We start from the raw sequence: 15,169 nt of genomic DNA on the forward strand, positions 1-15,169 counted from the left end.
AACGTGAAGAAGAAGTAGAAGCCTAGAAGCCCGTTTCAAATGTTTACTGGCGGCACGTTGTTCCGCACTGTAAGGATCCATCCGAGAACGTTCCCAGATTCCACCCAAGAGAAGGAAAGTGACCTCCCGGGCTGGCCACGGTTAAATCAATACAGGGCAAATTCTTAAAGGAAACGCTGTGGTGTATCCGAGCGAAAGCCCATCCCTGAACGCCGCAGGTTGGAAACGTCAAGCTGACCCTTGTATACGTAAGGGACCAAACCAACCCAAGATCCAAACACCCTGCAGATGCTGCACCTCTCTAGACAGAACAATTAGAGAGACGGGACAAATGCACACAGTGCTTTGGGGTGAGCGGTGACTGGGAGGACCTGGGCCATCATTACTGGGCAGTCTTTAACCTGACTACAATGCGTCTGGCTGCTCTTCTCTCTCTCTAGTGAGGCTTTGCACGGGAGGTGCTTTGGATCAGACATACCCCTGTCCAGGGGCACGGCCCGCAGCGGGCAGCCTGCCAATGGAGGCGGCTGTGAGCGGCTACACAAAGCGGGCAGAAAACCTGCTCTTCCCGCACAGCCCCCAGAAGTGGGTGGTGCTGGCTAGGAAGGGGGTGTGTCCAAGTGGCCGATCAGCACATCCACCCAGCTGCCTTCAATGGCTGGTCTCCTATGGAGCCGCCAATGGATTTTAAAACTACCCCCCCAGGCAGAAACCCTGAGGAAGGGCACGTGGCAGCAATATTGTATATACTTCCCACTCTGGCACTCACACCTCCCTGCAGCAGGTGCAGGGCCTCGAAGGCCGGCAAACACAGGTCTGGGTCCTGGGTGGAGCTTCATTCCAAATAGCTTGGTTGGCACTGCCAGCTGTCCGGCGCTGGTTTGGAAAACGCTGGGTTGGATTAACTGCTGGGCCTTGCGTATTTTGGTGGGCAGGCCTGTCACTAAAACAGACAACAGCCAAGAGGAAGGATGGGCATTTGGATAAGGCAGTGGGCTGGGACTCAGGAGAGCTGGGGGTCAATGGCGAGCTCTGCCACAGACTCCCTGGGTGAAGTGTTTAGGGCGGGAGTTGAAGGGAGCAGAGTTAGACCCATCCGAAGTGCTTTTGAAAATCCCGCTCAGCCCTCTCTCTGCTTCAGTTTCCCCATCTGTAAAATGGGGATAATCCTGCCTTGCTGGCTGATCTATTCAGCCTGTACAGTCTTTGAGGCTGGGATTTTCTCTCACTACGTGCCTGTCCAGCACCTAGCACAACGGGCCCCGATCTCAGGCAGCTACTGGAATACAAATCATTCATAACAGAGATGGTTGTGGCCCAGCTTTAGAGGCAAGTCCCAATGCTTTGCCTCTCTTCCTTGTGTGGCCTAAGAAGAAAAGCCTTCATTACTTGCATAACCCATGAAATTCGTGCCGCTGCTGCGGCCCCTTCCCGGCCACCCCAGGAAGCTGACACTTGCATCAGGCTGTTTACTTATCTTGCCTCTACTTTCCATTTGAGACATCTGCTTCTCAACAGGCAGCCCAGGGAAGCGGGTGGCTGTTATTTCCCGGACGAGTTCCCAGGGCTGAATGCTCCCTTCCCGTCCTGTAGCCCAGCTGTGTTCCTTGATGCTACACACACCTGATTTATCAGGCCACAGCTGCTCTTGGTGGGCAGCCTTGACAAGCTGCAGAAAATGTTCCTTTTTCTGCCTCTTTCCCTGCGTCGTCCTGTCTGTATCCTAGGGTAGTGCTGATCTTACTAACTGGCCCGTTCTAATGCTGCACAGAGAGAGTGCTTAGCATCTAATTGCAACATATGGCTTCATGGTACCGTGGATCTGATCCTGGATATCAATACTGTCCAGATTCTGTGGGGACAGGAAAAGGCATATTACTTCAGCACCGCCAAAACCTAGGAGCAACCCTTCTGAGGAGTATTGTCCGAGCTGGATGATAAAGCTTGTTCCGCGCCCACCTGTTTCTGGATCAAGCTAGTCAGCCCTGTATTTTGATACACTTAAAAACAGTAAAAAGAAAGACACCATACTACTCCCTACTGATAACTTCCTAGATACCATGGTGATAGACGCAATATGAACACCATGGGCAGAAACTAACAAGGGTGCTTACAGGGTCGCACCCAAGACAAACATGGTTCCTGGCACATCATTTAGCAAGGAGGTGGCTAACTCTGTCCATTTGATATTTTGTGGTGTACCTGTGGGTGGAAACAGAAATCTGTCTTTTCCAAGTTGCTTTTCACAGAAAAAGGAGTGTGTTTTTATGACAGTTCCTTCCTTTTGTGAGGCTTTTCCTGAGCAGACATGGAGTTGAATAAAAAACCCAGATCCAATCTTTGGGGGTATTGGACATGCAAACCTGGATCGGAATTTTGCAAGTGGCCCCGTTGTCTTTAACATGGATTGAATCAAAACCGTGACTGAGACCCATCTAGATTTTGGGGTGTTTTGAGTCCAGATCCAAATGGTGCAGCTTGAGATCACGTTTGTTCTTGGACACAGAGTTTTCTAACAAGAAGCATTTTCTAAATATCTGTAATGAACGTCGGGGAATAAAAAGCACAGGCTCTGTATCTGCTATTGCCCTGATTGTTGACCAAGCAGTACTGCAAAGCTTCCTGGGATACCTTGACTCTAAGCATGGAGCCAAATTCTACTCTATAGCCAGATTCTCTCTGTCCTAGCCACTTTGTGCCCCTGGAATCTGGTCTGACCGAGCCACCTGAGAATTCCTTTGCAAAGGGGAGCTCTCAGGTAGCTTCTATCCCAACTGCCCCCCCTCCTTACTCCCAAGTGCAGGGGGTATGTTGGGGCTGGGATGCGCCTGCTTTTGCCAATTCATGATTGGTGTTTGGTCTTATGAGATCGTAGCCAGTTGACAAAGTTAGAGCAGACCCAAAGTTGCTCTTATTTATGCAAATGGACCCGGGCCAGTGCAGATGCACCATGAGAATCTGGGAGGTGCAACCTGATCCCTGAAGAGAGAATGTGGGACTCTGTTAAGTAGTTTTCTGGCAAAGAGCCGTTCAGCATATTGCTGGGGGATTGTGGAGAAGAGAACAGCAAGTTGTAACCCAAGGAGTGCATGTGAAATGCCGGTTGTCCCTAGAATTTAACTTCAGCCCCGGGCTGGGAGACAGATCTTCTCCCAGCACGCGCACACACAAACTCAGCTCAGGCACCCCGTACAGCCACTCGCCACGGCTGAGTCATTTACATCTCCGCAGCCAAGTGTCTTCTTGCCGGATTCAGATGAACAAAGAGAAAAAGGCCTCATGGAGAAATAAAAGACTCTCCGATCACGCAGATGAAAGCTGCTTTGCACAAGCAGTTACGTGCAACATAGTCCAGCCTCGCTCCTTTGATAGTGAAGCTGCTCATTAAAAGGAGACGTGTCAAAGTGCACAACAACAACAACACGGAGAGCCGGACAGAGGAGCCATTAAAACCCAAAGGAATGCTGACCTCTCCGCTTTGTTCTAATGGAACACCTCAGAAGGAAAGAACAACTTGTGCGAGGCCTGCAGGATACACGAGGCACCAGCCCTTTCTTCCTTTAATTAATATTTGACTCACTTCCCATCCTTTATGGCTTGCCATCAACCACTCATCACCAAAGTTGTCAATACAGACCGACTGAGTCATACAATTTAGGGATAAAAAAGACCTGTGAGCTCATCTCTTTGAGAAGGGACTGAGAAAAGAGGTTCGAGAGTATTAACAGCGCCGAACGCCTCTGTCTGCCGGGGCTTTTCAGCTTAATAAGAACACCAAGTGAATGACCCTCCTCCTGCAGAGCAGGCCTGTCTCTGGTGGGTTAAGCCAGTGAGCGGCTCTGCACTGCCCTGGCTCACGTACTGAATGGAAACAGCTACTTTCTAGGTGTGAAAAAGTGATTCCAGTACATGAAAGTTCAATACAGCACAAAGGACAAGGAAGGATTTATTGCAAAACCTGTCTGGGGCTTTTCATCACTGATGTACCTTTGTGCCACATACACTGCCAGGCCAACACGGGAGCCTGAGCCCAGTGCAGGGTGGGCTGGACGCTGGGTACTTCCCTATGAGGGCTAATAGCTAGAATAGTCTAGGCAGGCCTCCCTGAAAAGCAGGCCTCCCTGAAGACTGGAGGATCTACTCAGCAGCAGGTCCTCAGGTCCTGCCCAGCCACCAGCCCTTCAGGAAGCAGATATGGAGCAGGGCTGTCGCACACAGGATCCCCGCATCCAGCCCGATTGCCCAGATGAACCTCTGCTTTAGGAGCGGCCGCGCCACCACGGAGGGGCCTGGATTTGCTCCCAGTAACACTGAGTGTCCCCACCGAGATGGCACGATCCGTGTCCGGGGCTCCAGTTCTTTCCCTGGCAGCGCAGGACACAACGCAGCAAGAGACGCCAAACGTGCCGGTCGCCCTGCTCCCTTTTGCAGTCTGGTGGCAAAATCTGCTTGGGACTCTGGGAAGGGCTGCTCCAGGAGGAGGGGACGGGAGAAGTGGGGCTATGTCCCCGGAGGCTGCTCAGGAGACATCTACAGTTCAAAAAACCACCCCACAGCAGCGAGTCTCAGAGCCCGGGTCGACTGATTGAGACTCGCACTGTGGGGCTAACCGGAGCAGAAAACACGTCCCTGTGCAAGCTGGAGTCTGGGCTCCGAGACCCTCTCCCATCACCAGTTTTCAGTGCCCGGGCTCCAGCCCGAGCGGGAGGCCTTCATTGCTCTTTTTAGCCCCACAGCAGCAAGTCTCAGAGCCCAGGTCGACTGAGCAGAAAACACGTCCCTGTGCAAGCTGGAGTCTGGGCTCCGAGACCCTCTCCCATCACCAGTTTTCAGCGCCCAGGCTCCAGCCCGAGCGGGAGGCCTTCATTGCTCTTTTTAGCCCCACAGCGCGAGCCCGAGTCAGTTGACCCGGGCTCTGAGACTCGCTGCTGTGGGTTGTTTTCTTTTTTGGCTGGGCAGGCGTACCCTGAGCCCAGCGGGTTAGCACAGGCCCAGCTGACTGTCGCTCCTGAGTTCTAGCCCCATCTCCGGCACTTCCCTGACTTAGCACTGCGTGTTTACAGAGCGCCTGACAGCTATTACTGAGGCAGACCTCCTACCAGACCCTGCTCCCCAGCCCTTACAGCCACATCACCTCCCTGATGCCCAGCCCCCCTTGGCAAGGCAGAGTGCTGGCATTATCTTACACAGGGACCCCCACCCCGGGTTTGCATGAGTGGCTGCTGCTGGGGAGAGCAGCTCCCCCTTCCCAAGCCACGATCCCTGATGCTGCAGAACATCATGGGAAGAGGCCACCAATGAACTGAGGTTCCCCACCACGTGCGCACACAAAATGGTGAGCAAATCTTTCATATTTTCACCCCTCTTCTGCATCAAAGGCGGGGGCAGGATTTCACCATTATACCTCACTACATTCCCCCCCCAAAAGAAGCAGGGAGGGCTTTGTACCCTCTCCACTAGAACTTTAGTAAAGCGTTTGCTCTTCTCAGCAGCCCAGACAAATGTCTCTGTTGAGTAGAAAGTGCGCACCCTCTTTGGTGTCCGATTAGACGTAAGGAGGGGAAAAATGCAGGTAGTTTCCTGGCTTCAGTTATGAGAATGGTTTGTCTGAAATGCAGGCTAGGGGATTTGTGGGTTGGTTTATGAACCACCCGAAGTCATGGGTTCTCACCTTGCACTTCCCTTATTGCTAAATGGGAGAGGGAAGTCGTGGGTGTGCGCGTCCCAGTATGGTATAGATTGAGAACAACTGCTCTAGTCCCCAGTGTAAGCATCCAACCAGGGTGAAAAGGCAAAGATCTTAGGTGCCAACATGGAGGGTCCAAGATGGGGCATAGGAACAGCCAATAGTTACTGGACTGTGGTGCAGTTATAGGATGTTAAGAGCAGAGGGAAGAGTAGTAACATAAATGGAAACATGGAGAATGGTATTGAGTTTTAGAGGGTAGGAAGCAGGCTACCTTCTGAGCATCACTGGGTGGGTCACTCCTGGGGGAGCTCATTTCGGGTTTTGGTTCACCCTTCTTCTTTTCCTCGTCTTCCTCAGACGAAACTCCTTTGTCGCTGATGTTGCTGGCTAACTCTTCCAGCTTCCTCTTCAATTCCTCCTCTTCCACATCTGCATCGGTGTGGGACTCAGGGGCCGGAGACTAGAGGTAGAAAAGCAAGCAATTCTCAGTCTGTTGGTGTTCACGCAATTTGAATGTTGTTGGTATTTTAAGACTTCCCGGGACATGTCTATGCTAGCAAAAGGATAAAAGAGAAGGTTTATTCAGTCATTTATTTGCTCAAATGTCATGCAATGCTCTTGGGTGGAGTGTCGGCAGCAGAATTCAAACCCAGGACCTCTGGTTCTAAAAAAATACGCCTCTACGAGATGGCTGTACAGACTCATAAATATTGATGTGATCCAACCACTAGCGCGGGAGAGAGAGCCACACTCCATGGAGGTGGGTTATCTAATCACCACTTAGCATCTACCACTCATCTTCTCAAACAACTAGACCCTGGAGTCTTCCAGCCCACGGACCTCCATGAGATTCCACGGGTAGTATGACTCCATGTCAGATTTCACGTGCAGTATGGAGGGGGGGAGGGATAGCTCAGTGGTTTGAGCATTGGCCTGCTAAACCCAGGGTTGTGAGTTCAATTCTTGAGGGTGCCATTTAGGGAATTGGGGTAAAAACCTGTCTGGGGATTGATCCTGCTTTGAGCAGGGGGTTGGACTAGATGATCTTCTGAGGTCCCTTCCAACCCTGATGACTCAGGGGCCAACTATCTTCATGCAGTTTAAGGCCATCTCTCACATAACAAATACAAGCTGGAGCACACAAGCAGCAGGTTGTATCCTACAATAAGTTAGCCTGGATTCTCAGATCAAGCTAAGAAGCACACAGTGCTATCAGAGCCTGAGCTGGACAGGCACCAGCCTAGTCACTTAGAGCAGCCTGTCCTAAAGAACTGACCTCTGAATAAATAAGGCTGGTTGAAAATTTGCCATCAAACCTTTTGACAGAAAATGGAGTTTTTGACTAAACAACATTTTTTTTGCAAAAAAGTCTCTGCTTCCTGCAGAAGATTTTGATTTTTTTGTAAAAAAACATATTTTGGCTGAAACCCAAATGCTGAAATACGATGCTGTCACTAGATGCAGCATGGCCACAGGCTCCCATGATGCACTTCTTCCCTTCTGCAAAAGGGAAGAGTGTGGTGCATCATGGGAGATCAGTCTGACCGGGGAGCCTGGCCTAGCGAGGAGAATAGGAGCATGAGGAACACAAACTACAACTCCCATGAGGCACTCTGGCAGCATTTCCAACCAAATCAAAATATTTCAGTTTTTGACCAAAATATTTTGGTATTCAAATTTGTGCTGAAAAAAAAAAAAAAAATCAAAATTTTCAACCAAGGAAAAACAAAAATCAAAAGACCAACCCAGCAGAGCTAGTTGAAAAATGGTAAGTAATTTTCTTTGCTCTAGACAGGCAGTGCATTTAAATCTTGGAAACACCCCTAAATTTTGATGATGTTTGGATCTGGAGCAAGCACCAAACTTTTCAGCTTGAACCCATCTTTAATTTTAACCAGGGAGAAATTACTCTGCATTCAAGCCAGACCTGCATGAATCTTCAAAATTGGTTTTGTCCCTTCTACTGAGCTATCAAATATCATATCAATTAACTGCACGATCCCACGTAAAGGAAGCAAAGTGCATAAATATTCTACAACTGGAAACTCAAATTAGCACTAAGTGACCTACCGATATACCAGCTGATTCAATGTCACAAAAGAATTTAAAATTAAATTGATCTTCCTTGATGGCCATCGAACAAGGGCAATAACATGGAAAAGACAAATGTCCTTCTCAATTAGAATCTGCTACTCACAACACACTGATTATTACATTTAATGTAGCTATTGATTCCTGTGTCGTAACCCCAGAGTTCTCATCCATTCTGGAAGCATTAACAAACATATAGGAACATTCCTTAGATCAGTATAAATAAAACAGTCTTGTTCGTGCAGAGAAAGGACTGAAGTGGAGCTCATTCGAGCACCTGTCAGAACACCACTCGCACGTTTAATAACCATTCATTTTCCATTACATTCAGTTTTTCGATGAGGCTCACAAGCTGAAAAATGACAAGAGTCTAAAAGGTTAAAATAAATGGTTAAAAAGAGGAATCATCTGCCATTTGAAAATCATATTAGCCTTCGATGCAGCTCCAGGACCTTTCTATCAATGGAAAGATGCACACTCACCAGCCAATGCTGTGCCCTCCTGGGCAGAAAGTTCTGTTCCTCTTTCAGGAAGCTGCAGAGAGACTGAAGCTTGTGGCAGGTGCTGGTGTACATTTGGGAAGGGACAGAACTAAGCGCCTTGGGGAGCTGGGTTATATGTTAGTCTGTCTATTGGTGCAATCAACAGCCCAGGATTTAAGCAAACTACTTCATCCCTGTCCTTTTAGCCACCACTTCTGTGGCATGCAGCACCCTGACTTACGGGGTGTGTCTACACTGCAATCGGGAGATGTGAGAGCAGAATAGCAGGAGATGGCTTTAATCAAGCTAGAATGGGCGCAGCAGAATGGTTGGTGGCACAGCTACCTCCCTACAAGCCTGCCTGGAACCTGGGTATATGTACCCAGGCTGTAAGCAATGTAACACTCCTGATTGCAGTGCAAACATACTTGCTGATGCAGCCGGCAGCACTATACCTTCTGTCAACAGAAGCACCTCTCCTCCCCAAGTGCTGAGTTGTACAGCAGATTTCTTGTCTACTGCCTATGTAACTGGGAGCCACGTCTCCTGACGATGCAACGCAAGCTGCTTCAAAGGCGTTTGAGGAGACTGCGAAAGGAAATGCTTTCGCCTGTGGTGCATAGCCCCCCAACTCGGCACTGTTACCTCTTCTGAGTGCACCAGGATTCTTTCCTCCAGACGGTTCAGCATGCGCTCAATAGCTGACATGCGTTTGTTGAGTTCAAATATCTACAGGAGAGGAGAGAGAAAGGAAGACAATATAGAACAGGCCCCACCACCAGCACCAGAATACAGTCCAGGGCAGATCTAATCAACAGAATGGAGAATATGGCAGAGAACACAGCCCACCACCGGTGCCCTTGGCTAAGCATGAAATGCAGAACAGATCACTAAGAGAAAGACAATGGTTGCGCTTTTCAAAAGGGCCTAAGGGAATCCAGAGTAGAGCTGGCCAAATTTTTCAGCTAAAATTTTTTTGGGGATGAAAAATGCAGATTCGGGTTGACTGAAACATTTCACAAATTCATGTCAATTTCATCATCTTGTTTCAGTCAACTAGAAAAAAATATTTTAGCAAAAATTGAAACGTTTTGTTTTGACATGCTCGGTGTGATTTTTCAGTTTGAAATGTCTTCCAGTTCTAAATTTCCATTTTATCTAAACGATTTAAACTGTTAAAAAAACAACACCCCGCTTCAAATCAACCCCCAACTTTTCATTTTGGGTTGAACTCAACGTTTTGTTCAACCTGAAATGAATTCTTCTTTCAGCTTCTCATTTTGACATTTTTTTTTTTAAAAAGTTGTTTTCGGGTTGGCCTAAAACTATTGTCTCCCCCTGAGTTTCCAGAAAATTGCCAGTGAACCAAAACACCAGTTATTGGCATAGATCTATCTACTCAAGAGTACAAGTCAAGGGGCTTAGTGTAGAATGAGGTAGGAAAAATAATATGCCTTTCAAATGCCCTTGGATTTGTTCCACCTGAATCTTCATGGCAAACTTGGACTGGAAATGCCAATATCAGAGAGAGGACAGGGAGGGAGGGCAGTTTGCCTGATGCAGGGTTTGCAGTCAGGACATCGGGCACTCCATTGTGTTGCCAGTGTTCCCTGAGCCTTTCCATTGTTATTGCCCCTGGGCCAGTGAACGGTGTCAGAAAGAAAATCATTTCATGTTCATTAACACACTGGGTCAGATTAAAGTCTGGCCAAGGTTCCACTTCCCATTGATAAACCTTTCAGCCGGCTAGCACCACATCAGCCTCTCTCTAATACACCAACGGAAATGCTTGAAAGAAGGTAACTATTTGCCATGACACTTTTTGAATGGAAAACCACACAAAGAAGTGTTTCCTTTGAAATTTTCTGATTTTTCAATTAAATGAAAAATGTTCATTTTTGGTTTTCAAAACCCAAACGTTTTTCTGTTTTATTTATTTATTTTTGGCTGGTCTGTCCAGTGGAGAAGAGAAGACAGAAAACTCAAAAATTGAAAATCAAAGACAAATACTTTTTTGATTTTCAAAGGCCAAAATGAAAAAGTTGATTTAATCAAAAAAAAAAAAAAAAAAAAAAAAAAAGGAACATTTCAAAGGAAACCAATGCTTTCATTAAATAATTACATTTCCTTCTAAAAGCCTTTTTTTTAGGTAGGAAAAAAAAAATGATGAAAACGTGTTCTAAATGGAAATGACAATCTTCTCCACGTCATAACCTGTTCTCATCAGATGCATCCCATTAAAAGTTGAATGGCCAGTACATGAAACAAGAAACAGAAATGTGTGTGTGTTTTTAACACTTCCTTCTTTCTTTTCATGTCGCTTTTGTATTTGTTAATAGATGATTAATTAGATCCTCACAAGAACTTGGAGTGGCTGCGTCTATTTAAAAGAATAAAGTAAGCTCAGTAGATGAATGTAAAAAAATGGGTCCTTCAGAGAGAGTACTGTAATTATCATCCTTAATAGAAAGCACCTTTAGTAGCATTAAACCCACAGAGAGGCAGTAATCCAATCATTTCTAAAGTGAAGTCTCAGTAAACACTGTTGGGTCTGATGTGACCAGCGCTTACATCACACCAGGGGCAATAAGCAGGCTTGCAGCTGTGTCACTAATAAATTAATCCATTAAAAGAGATGGATATAAGAGACGTACCTGATAGGTGATAGGTAAAAGATAGCTTAAGGTTTAAAGCTGAAATGCAAGAAACCTACAGGCTAAAATATTTAGCTTAGCCAAATTAGGCCTTAGGAGAAATTTGCTATATTATAAAGATAAGTTAGCGTAAGTAAATTAATAGTAAACCTGCTAAGCTTGTGTCAATGTTTGTGATATGCCGATGTTTTGAAAATAACTGCTGAGTTTGGATAATAATGTCTATGAGAGCTCAGTAGACATCACAAGACGACTCTTAGTAGCTGGGACGAAATGTTAAAAAGTCCCTAAGGTAACTTGCCTGTGACTATTGTGATGAAGTGACGTCAAGGGGAACTAACAAGCTAGCCTTTTGGAAATGGGGCACCCCAAAAGTACTGGGGTGTGGAAGTTCAAATAAAGAAACAGGGATAAAACTTTCATAAACACACGCGAATGTCAATGGGCGTCATTGTAAAAGCTGTATCCTGGCCTGCCTGCCTTGGGAGATACCATGATGGTGACCACTGGTGAGGAAGATGATAGGGGTGGTGAGGATGATGACTAAATCTTGTTTTTTCCGCAAAGGATGGTATGTGTCGGGCAAAAGCTAGACGTTCCATATTGTACTCTCTCTCCTTTACCAGACTCCAGTGTGTGTATTGTTGTTTGGTTGGTTAAGAATAGCAATCATTGAAGGAAGAGTACCCGTTAATCTCTGTTACGCGACATTGGGTTCCCCTTCCATTGATAACCTCTGTACTGTAGTTGATCTGGCGGCTGAACTCTCACAGGTTAGAGTAGGTGTAAGCCCTCACCTTGGGGTGGGTAATTAAAGTAACTCATCACTCTACATAAGGCTACAGCTTGACGATCCGCTTTGAGAAGGGAGTCCAGAAGAGAGGGCAAAGCCGCACGACCTGATGTTACCAATCCAAGTGGTAGTGCTGCCTTGATGAGGCAATACATTGGGTTAGAAAGGTCAGATCACAAAGAACCCATATATAAATCTATAATGCCTGTGGCAGGGCGACGACTCACCGCTGCGGCGCCTCCTGCTGGCCACCCTGGGAATTAGCTCTTCCAGCTCAGAGCGCCCTGTGTCTCGCCTGCCACTGGCCCCTGTGTCCCTCCCGGACCCCGGTGCCTCTTTGTCTTGGGGTGCTGCCCCCTGGCAGTGTCCCCACACTTTGAGTCTCCCCTCCCAGGGGAACCCCCAACCCTCTATCCCCACCTCGCTTCAGTGGCTACTGCCAGTCACCATCTAGCCCCCGCTCACTGAGGCGGACTGCAATCTGTCAACCACTCATCACTGGCAAGGGAGGTTTGGACCTGCTGCCTTTGCCTGCCCTGGGCTGCACCTCTGCAACGCCAATACCATTCCCGGCCTTTAGCAAGGCCCGCAGCCTGGGGGTTTTCCAGGCTGGAGCTCCCCAGCTCCTCTAGCCTTCCCCCAGCCCTGCTCAGCTCCCAGGCAGCCAGGCCATTCTCTCTCAACAGCTAGAGAGAGACTCTGTTTTCCTGGCTAGCAGCCCTTTTATAGGGCCTGCTATGGCCCGATTGGGGCGTGGCCTCAGCTGTGGCTGGTTCCCCAATCAACCTAGGCTTTTTCTCAGCCGCAGCCCTCTCCCATGGCTGCTTTTAACCCCTTTTTTGCAGGAGTGGGGCAGCCGCCCCACTACAATGTCAATGAAGGGCTCCTTGGGGATACCAGAGACTGTTTGTCCAAGCTCTGAAAGTTTTAGTACAAGCTAGCCACAACACGAAGTCAGACTTAGCTAGCCGCTAGGTCCGCACAGATGCACTCTCTTCCCGAGAACCAAACCCTCCCAAGGGCCCAGATTGTGCCCACGGTTACAGCCACCCCACCCCACGTAGAGCAGGAGGTTACAGGAGAGTAAGAGAGCACATTTCAGCCCCAAGCGCTCTAGTGGGTCTACTGAGTGATTTCAGCGGTAATACGGTTACACAGAGCCACGCTGTAAAACTGCAAAGACTCAGGCAGGCAAGTTGAAGGTACAATCAGATTAGTCCTTAGGCTCTGCCCAATTTATTAGAACCTACTATATGCAGCGCCAGTTAGAATCCGGCTGGCGCGTCCTCCATAAATCTCCATTAGGAGCTGTAATGTTGCTGTATTGGCTGCATGACGAGGGCTGGCAGACAAGTGCTCAGCACAAAAGTTTTTTTTAAAACACAAACTAGACAGTAGAAGACAGCTCCTCAGCTGGTGACTTCAACGGAGCTAGGACAGTTTACACCAGCTGGGGATCAGCCGCCAAAACCTCAATTATCCTGTGAAGATTCAGGAGACTTCCAGAAACTGGGGGTTTGGTTAATTCAGAGACCCCCTAAGTTTCTTGTTTGCTTTACTTTCAGTTGGCATTTGCACATGCTATCAACTCTCTTCCCTGTATTGGGAACAGGCAACAAGGGTATTCTACATACAAGTATCCCAGAAGACCGGTTCATCCATTATGCATTCTGTTCACTTCGGACCTGATCCAATACTCACTGTCTTCCTGGGGGTTTGGACCAGCCCTAAGTTGTGCCAACATTCGAAAGATATGAAGAAAGACATTTGAGGAGAAAACCAGGAACACACAACTCCATTGAAACACATGGGACTAGGAGAACTTTTGGAGGGAAACTATGGAGAAGCAGTAAATATTCTGTTATAAAAATAAATTACAATGGTGGTTTCTATTCTTCCTGAAGCCACTGGGAGTGTTAGCACCAATTTCAACAGGGGAAGGACTGGGCCCAAAACAGGGACCAACTATGTTTATCCATGATTCCATTGTTGCCAACTCTCATAATCTTTTCACAAGTCTCATGATCGCTAATGTTTTTCCTTAAAGCCCCAGCTCCTGGATTCTGGTGATTATGTGAGAATCTCTATGTTAAATTTGTTTTAAAGTAAGTTTTTAGTCCTCCGGGATGCAGAAAAAGCCTGAAAAAGAGTTCCTGCCCTCAAAGACTCAAAAAACGAGAGGACTAGTAGGAATCCTCTACCCCAACTTTTATTAAGAATCTCATGATTTTTGTCATGATTTTGGGGCCGACTTCTGACTACAATAAGGCACAGTTCTGTTGTGGTTTATTTTACCAGTGAGGGCGATTGACCTCTGGAACAAACTACCCAAAGAAAATTGTGGATTCTCCATCTCTTGAAGATCTCAGATTAAGACTGGATCCCGTTCAAGAAACAATGCTTTAGTCAGACACAAGTTATGAGGTTCAATACAGAGGTAAGTAACTGGTTACATTCTTGGGTCTGTGCTATAAAGGAGGTGAGGTGGTTCCTTCTAGCCTTGAACTCACCGATTTTATGATTTTTTGAACACTTGGGGCTGGCAATACTTTATGATGGTGTTTCATAGAATCACAGAACTGGAAGGGCCCTTGAGAGGTCATCTAGTCCAGTCCCCTGCACTCATGGTAGGACTAAGTAGGATCAACTTTGTAGGATCAACCCAATTATCTGCAAAGGAGTCATCATTACTGTGGGCTCAGGGTTGCCAGGTGTCCCGTTTTTGACCGGAAAGTCCAGTTGAGAAGGGAACCTGGCAGTGTTCGGTAAGATGTACTGACCGGACACTAAAAGTCTGGTTACTGCAGGCAGGGGGGGTAGTGGCAGCCTGTTGCCCGGCCCTGAAGGGGCGGCTCCCGCAGCAGCACGTATGCACCAGCTCGGGCCGCAGGCAGCCCCTTTGCAGAGCATGGCTTGTGGGGCTGTGGCAGAAGACAGAGTGTGGGGACCCCTTGCAAGTGGGGTAAGGGCTCTCAGCAGACACAGAATGTTCCCCCGGAGGGAAGGAACATGAGCTGCCCCGCCAGCCGGCGCGTCCCCTGGCTGCACTCTCAGGCAGCTCCAGGGCGGGGAGGGCTCGAGAGGGTAGGAAAGGGGGCTGCAGGGCAGTTAGCACAAAGAGAGGCGGGGGGAGGAGGGGGGGCTGCGTCCTATCTTGCCAGCAGGGCTGCCTGGCTGCTCCTGAATGGCCGCAGCGCTCTTCTGACCTGCACTCGCAGCCAGCCTGCTGGAGCTGGGGTTTGCAAGTCCCTTGGGGCTCCTCGCGCTGGAGTTGAGGGGGGAAAGCAGCAAGCAATGGAGGGAGAGGAGTGAGCGGGAGGGGCGGGGCCTTAGGGAAGAGGCGGGGCAGGGCCTCAGGGGCAAGAGGTGAGGCAGGGGCATCCAGTTTTCAGACATTAGAAAGTTGGCCACTCTATGTTATCATCAGAGCAGTTAGACTAGGGCGTTATGGATAAACGTT

General features: G+C 48.1%; 1 protein-coding gene across 5 annotated transcripts in view; it reads right to left on the reverse strand.

Moving 5' to 3' along the window:
* MLPH (melanophilin) overlaps nt 1-15,169 on the reverse strand; it is an 85,253-nt gene that overhangs the window by 20,895 nt on the left and 49,189 nt on the right. For 3 of the 5 annotated variants that reach the window (XM_054044120.1, XM_054044117.1, XM_054044118.1), the window contains 2 exons: nt 8,908-8,991; nt 5,961-6,149 (listed from right to left, as the gene is read on the reverse strand). In XM_054044120.1, coding sequence (XP_053900095.1) covers nt 5,961-6,149; nt 8,908-8,991 — 273 coding nt within the window. The remainder of the gene's footprint in view (nt 1-5,960; nt 6,150-8,907; nt 8,992-15,169) is intronic. The other 2 variants (XM_054044119.1, XM_054044121.1) reach the window with 1 other exon arrangement.

This window comes from Malaclemys terrapin, chromosome 11 (assembly GCF_027887155.1).
Source record: "Malaclemys terrapin pileata isolate rMalTer1 chromosome 11, rMalTer1.hap1, whole genome shotgun sequence".
Taxonomy (NCBI): Eukaryota; Metazoa; Chordata; order Testudines; family Emydidae; genus Malaclemys; species Malaclemys terrapin.